Source organism: Poecilia reticulata, linkage group LG18 (assembly GCF_000633615.1).
Source record: "Poecilia reticulata strain Guanapo linkage group LG18, Guppy_female_1.0+MT, whole genome shotgun sequence".
Taxonomy (NCBI): Eukaryota; Metazoa; Chordata; class Actinopteri; order Cyprinodontiformes; family Poeciliidae; genus Poecilia; species Poecilia reticulata.
Genome location: NC_024348.1, coordinates 13,525,342 through 13,530,426, shown reverse-complemented (window position 1 = coordinate 13,530,426; position 5,085 = coordinate 13,525,342). Strand labels below are relative to the sequence as shown.

Here is a 5,085-nt window from a genome sequence, read left to right as displayed (position 1 = left end):
AAAGAAGCAATAATATTTGGGAAACATTTCACTTCATATTCACTGTTACAATATGGAGAGTTGCATGTACAAAATGTCAATATCTGTATATTTTACCCACCTGGTGTGAAACCTGTGCATGTTTGGATGAAAACAGCTGATTTTCTGGCAGAAATTGAAGAAAGACAAAGTTCTTCCTCAACAGATCTCTGTTTCTCTATGTTTTTAGTTTTTATAGTAGCCAGGCTGGAGAAGCTCACTTCACACAGACATGTTGTGGGAAATGGACTCATGTTCTTTCCAACTACTGCTGAGCTTCACTGCCTTTTCCATCACTGTCTTGCTAGATTCAGTGCTCTCACGGCTACCTGTAACATTCATGCATCACTAATTCTCTTGTTTTATTATAAAATGCTCTATACCTACTGCCATCTAGTGGTAAGAAAATTATATGATTACTCCGCTAGTCACTGCTACAGCAGACACTCGAAGATGGCATTATTTGCAGATAATTCATTTTCAAAAAATCTTTTAAAACCAATTACCGTATTTTTCGGACTATAGAGCGCACCATACTAGCACCTTAATTTTTTTTTTTTAAACCAAAAACTACAAAAAACTGGAAGCTGCTCTCGGTTTTCCTTAAGGACCCAGCAGAGGGCTGCGTCCTAATAAATCTGCTGGATATATTAATTACGCAGCACTCCGTCTCCGAAGCCGAACCATGGTTTCGTTCACACCGAGCTTAAATGCAGCGGCTCTATTTCCCTCCCGTAGTGCCAGATCGACAGCCCTCAACTTAAAAACTGCATGACATGAGTTTGAAAACATTTCTCCGTCGTGCCTGCTGCTAGCATGTGGTTGAAAATTAGCACGTTCTTCTTTGATTTACAATTTTGACTTCTAATGATTCACTTCCGGCTAGAGAGCCCCGTGGTGGTTGAAGAAAAATACACAGAAAAGCCACAGCGGGCTACAATCCGCATGGTTCAAAGCTTAGAAAAAAAGTAGCAGTTTATAGTAGGGAAAATACGGCATCCATCCACCTGACGATCACTCACGGCACACTAGTGTGCCGCAGAACAGTGGTTGAAAAACACTGAGCTAGCTGATTCTACCAACATAGAGGTGGAGCAGCTAAAGTCTTTCAAACTCTGCCCACATCTCCCGTAAAGCTGCTCTGTTCTGGATTGAACTTCAATAAAAATTATATATATTAACTATTTATCAGATGCATTATTGATTGATGTCTGTCACAATATATATTGTTACTGATTTGTTGCCCAGTTTTACTCACTAGCATGAGAAACAGCAGGTATTTACATAATTTCTAAAAAAAATTCTGTCCAGCTTGCTTACAGTAAGTATGCTAATAATTAAAGTGTGGTTCTTCTTGTGCTGATGTAGCGAACAAACCCAACTGAATTCGACTTCCTCTACATGTTGTTGTGTCGAACCTCGTTTGTTTCCAGGCTGATAAACGGGAGTGTGTTGAGGAGAAAGAGGACATCGAAGGAAACCTGCTGAGACCGGCCGGCCTCTCTCTGAGAGGGGCCGTCTTCATGCTCAGGATCTTCAGAGCTGAAGATTTACCTCAAAGTGAGTCTTCGTAAAGTTCCCGTCCTTTTCTTAGCTCCTTGTAAGCTCAAACTGTGAACGCTCCGCCGTGTTTGGCTAGTGGACGACGCCTTCATGGATGGAATGAGGCAGATTCTCGGGTTCGACACCAACAGGAAGAACTTGGTGGATCCGTTGGTGGAGATCCACTTTGCTGGAAAGACGGTGACTTTTACCTTCAGTAATATAAACCTTTCAGTGCTCCAGTCAAAAACAAACCATCTGAAATCCGTTGTTATAATCTTTCAGGTCTGCACCAAGATTTTGGAGAAAAACGCCAATCCTCAGTGGAACCAAAGCCTGGCAATGCCAATCAGAGTAAGACAAACAGAGACTGATTTACCATGAAGCGTTGAACACAGATTAATGGTTATATTGGGATTTTTATTTTTTTTTCTACAGTTTCCCTCAATGTGTGAGAAGATGAGGATTCGAATTGTGGACTGGTGAATCCGTACATTTTATCTGACTAAATCTTACCAGTTTTATGGTTCGCTGAACCAACACTATCAAATAAACTGCGTTATAGAAACCTCAGTCATTTTCACGGATGTGTTTCTATTTCAAGGTCATTGGAAACAAATGGATTTTGGAAATCAGTTTGATACATGTTTTTTCTTACTGTCTTTTCTTAGAAAGATTACAAATGACAGAAAATATTTTCATAAACTTTCTGTTATTTCAACCATCTCTTCTTTGAGTTGATCTGAATTTAAAGTCCAAATAATTAGAAGCTGTAAAGCAAAATGGCTGAGAAACAAAATTCAAATTTTACAAAAAACTTAACTTCTAAAACAAAAAAATATTTAAATTAATCGACAAAATTCCTTGATATAAGATCAAGAGTTGTAATGTATTTTATTTAGTCTCTATTAATGAAGTAGCTTTTGGCTTGATCCAGTTAGAAAACACTTGATCCAACTTCATTTTAATCTGGCTGAGGCATGCTGAACAGTTTTTCACAAAAAGATAAACACACCATTTTGTGTGATTGTCTTGTAATTAAACTGAGTAGTTAATCAGATCAAAGCTTTCAGTTTCCAAAGATAATAGATTGATAGATTTGGCTTCAAGATGTTTAGCAGCTCTGGGTTCTTCTTTTTTCCCATTTCAGGGACAGAGCTAGTCATAACGATGTGATCGGCACCACCCACCTCTGCATGTCTAAGATCTCGGCCCCCGGAGGAGAGATCGACGGTAAGTCGCTTATCTGAACTGGTTTAAGGGTGCATTCACACCAGCCCTGTTTAGTTCACTTTAATCAAACTCCAGTTTGTCTGTCTGGAACGTCTGGTTCATCTGTGGAATCGAACTCGGACCAAAAATCCAAACCATGCGCCTACAAACCTCGGTCCGGTTGAAGTGAACTGTGGTGCGGTTCGAAGGCATATGTGAATGTGAAACGGACCAGAAACCGCTCCAAAAGCAGGAAGCAGACTATAGTACAGGACATTCTGGCTAAATACAACCCAATTGTGGAAGACAAAAGAGAAATCCTACAACTGCTAAAATGTGACTTCACTCCCATTTGTTTCATCTTCCTTCATGAAGACGGAAGTTGTTCTCAGTGTTTTCTTCATGTCGTTTCGTTCAGTGATTATTGGTGCAACGCCACCACAGGCGAGGAGGAGAACAAGTTTTTTGATAGTTTGACGCAGTGCAGCTGAAAATGTAACAAATGTAACAATTTTCATCCCCAATCGAACAAAATCTACTGAACTATCAGGTGAAAACACCCGAAAGTCAGTCTGACCTGAACTGGACCTCATCAGGCAAATCTAGACTGGATTTAAAACCACCAGTGTTTATGTAGAATTAGGCTTTATCATGCTTTTGGCTTTTGGCCTTGGCTAATCCCCTGAGTGACAAGAAGAATAAGGGGAGACACTTGCTGTGCTCATTTGAAACTCAAATATCAAGAGTTTCTAAGGGGGAAAACGTGAAACATGTTTCGGTTCCAGAAATAATTTATTACCAGAAATAAAAAAAAACTGTTTAGGTCTAGGTGAAAAAAATATTTAGGAAACTGGAAATATCAGATATTGAAATGTAGTCTGCAAATGATTAGTTGCACTTTGCTAATACGTTGGTAAAATGAATATATATCCGATAAGTTTTAAAACTAAATGGGCTGGCTCTGTGCTGTTTTACTCCAGTGATCCTGCATGAAACACTAAATGTCACCATTTAATCTGAATCTTTATTCATTTCGTTATAATTAAGTATTTGGTGAGTTATGGAAATACAAATTTATTTTTTTTTAAATCCCAAACCTACCTCATAATTACATTTTCTCTAGATTTAGACTCCAGAATGAACCAAAAATTATTATTAAAGACGTTTTTTCCTTTCTTTTTGCTTTTTTGCGAGTCAAATGTCTATTTTTCCTCACTGACTGTGTGAATCATAGATCATTTTAATTTTCATTACGCTTCTGGTTACTTTGGTCATTATTTCAGTTGCACCTTTCAAAATAAGTTTATTTATTTGCACTTTTGAGAAACGTCGTTTCTTGGACAGTTTCTTCAACCGTTGGATGAAGTGTTGGTTTGTCAGCGTAACACAGCATGGGTACTTTGCAGTTGACTTTGCATGAAGTTTTTGTGATAAATACACACATCACTCCCATCTTTGAAGCTCATTTTATTCCAGACAAACACAGCTTGCCTGAGTTTTGCTTTGACCATGTTTTCGATGCGTCTGTCGAGGAAAACATGAACAATTTCACATCAGCGTCTGTAACAGCAGAGAGAACTAACAACATTGGCTTGACTGCTTGGGTTTGGGTTGCGTTCAGAAACCTCCGTTTCCATTCTTTCATTTTGAATTTCTTTGACTCTTAACCATCCTTCCTCTCTACGCATTCAGATGACTTGACTCCGCGGACCCTCCACTCAGGCAGTACGTCTACCTTCCTACGACACTTTCCTTTTACGAGAACCCACTCAGCAAATCTGTTTGACAGATAATTAATTTCTGTGTAATAAAGAGAAAACCACAATCTATTTCCATCAGTAGGGCAGTTGTGTTTAGTCTTTTTGAATTTGTGTCATTGTTGTTCTCTTTGACCAGGTAATAAAAGTTTTGTATGCATCTTGTGTGATTGCAGTTGATGACAGCCTCGGTTTCCTGCCGACGTTCGGGCCGTGTTTTGTCAATCTGTACGGGAGTCCCAGAGAGTTCACCGCCTTTAACGACCCTCATGAAGCTTTAAACCTGGGAAAAGTAAGACTGCAGCCATTATTCTGCCTGCATGCATGAATGTTCACCTAGTACCAAAAAGACACCAGATGTGTTGCCACATGGTGAGAATTTATTAAACCTTCAGGCACATTGACCTGTTGAAGAGACGTTATAAGGTTGAGTTAATATAAACTAATAATATTTTATTAATTGGATGGATGGATGGATGGATGGATGGGTGGGTGGATGGATGGATGGATGGATGGATGGATGGATGGATGGATGGATGGATGGATGGATGGATGG

General features: G+C 39.2%; 1 protein-coding gene across 18 annotated transcripts in view; it reads left to right on the top strand.

Annotated features, from left to right (window-relative positions):
* Positions 1 to 5,085, top strand: part of dysf (dysferlin, limb girdle muscular dystrophy 2B (autosomal recessive)) — a 100,418-nt gene that overhangs the window by 20,427 nt on the left and 74,906 nt on the right. For 11 of the 18 annotated variants that reach the window (XM_017310448.1, XM_017310457.1, XM_017310455.1 and 8 more), the window contains exons 12-18: positions 1,452 to 1,578; positions 1,658 to 1,761; positions 1,846 to 1,914; positions 1,999 to 2,042; positions 2,711 to 2,793; positions 4,465 to 4,497; positions 4,706 to 4,821. In XM_017310448.1, coding sequence (XP_017165937.1) covers positions 1,452 to 1,578; positions 1,658 to 1,761; positions 1,846 to 1,914; positions 1,999 to 2,042; positions 2,711 to 2,793; positions 4,465 to 4,497; positions 4,706 to 4,821 — 576 coding nt within the window. The remainder of the gene's footprint in view (positions 1 to 1,451; positions 1,579 to 1,657; positions 1,762 to 1,845; positions 1,915 to 1,998; positions 2,043 to 2,710; positions 2,794 to 4,464; positions 4,498 to 4,705; positions 4,822 to 5,085) is intronic. The other 7 variants (XM_008435628.2, XM_017310454.1, XM_017310453.1 and 4 more) reach the window with 1 other exon arrangement.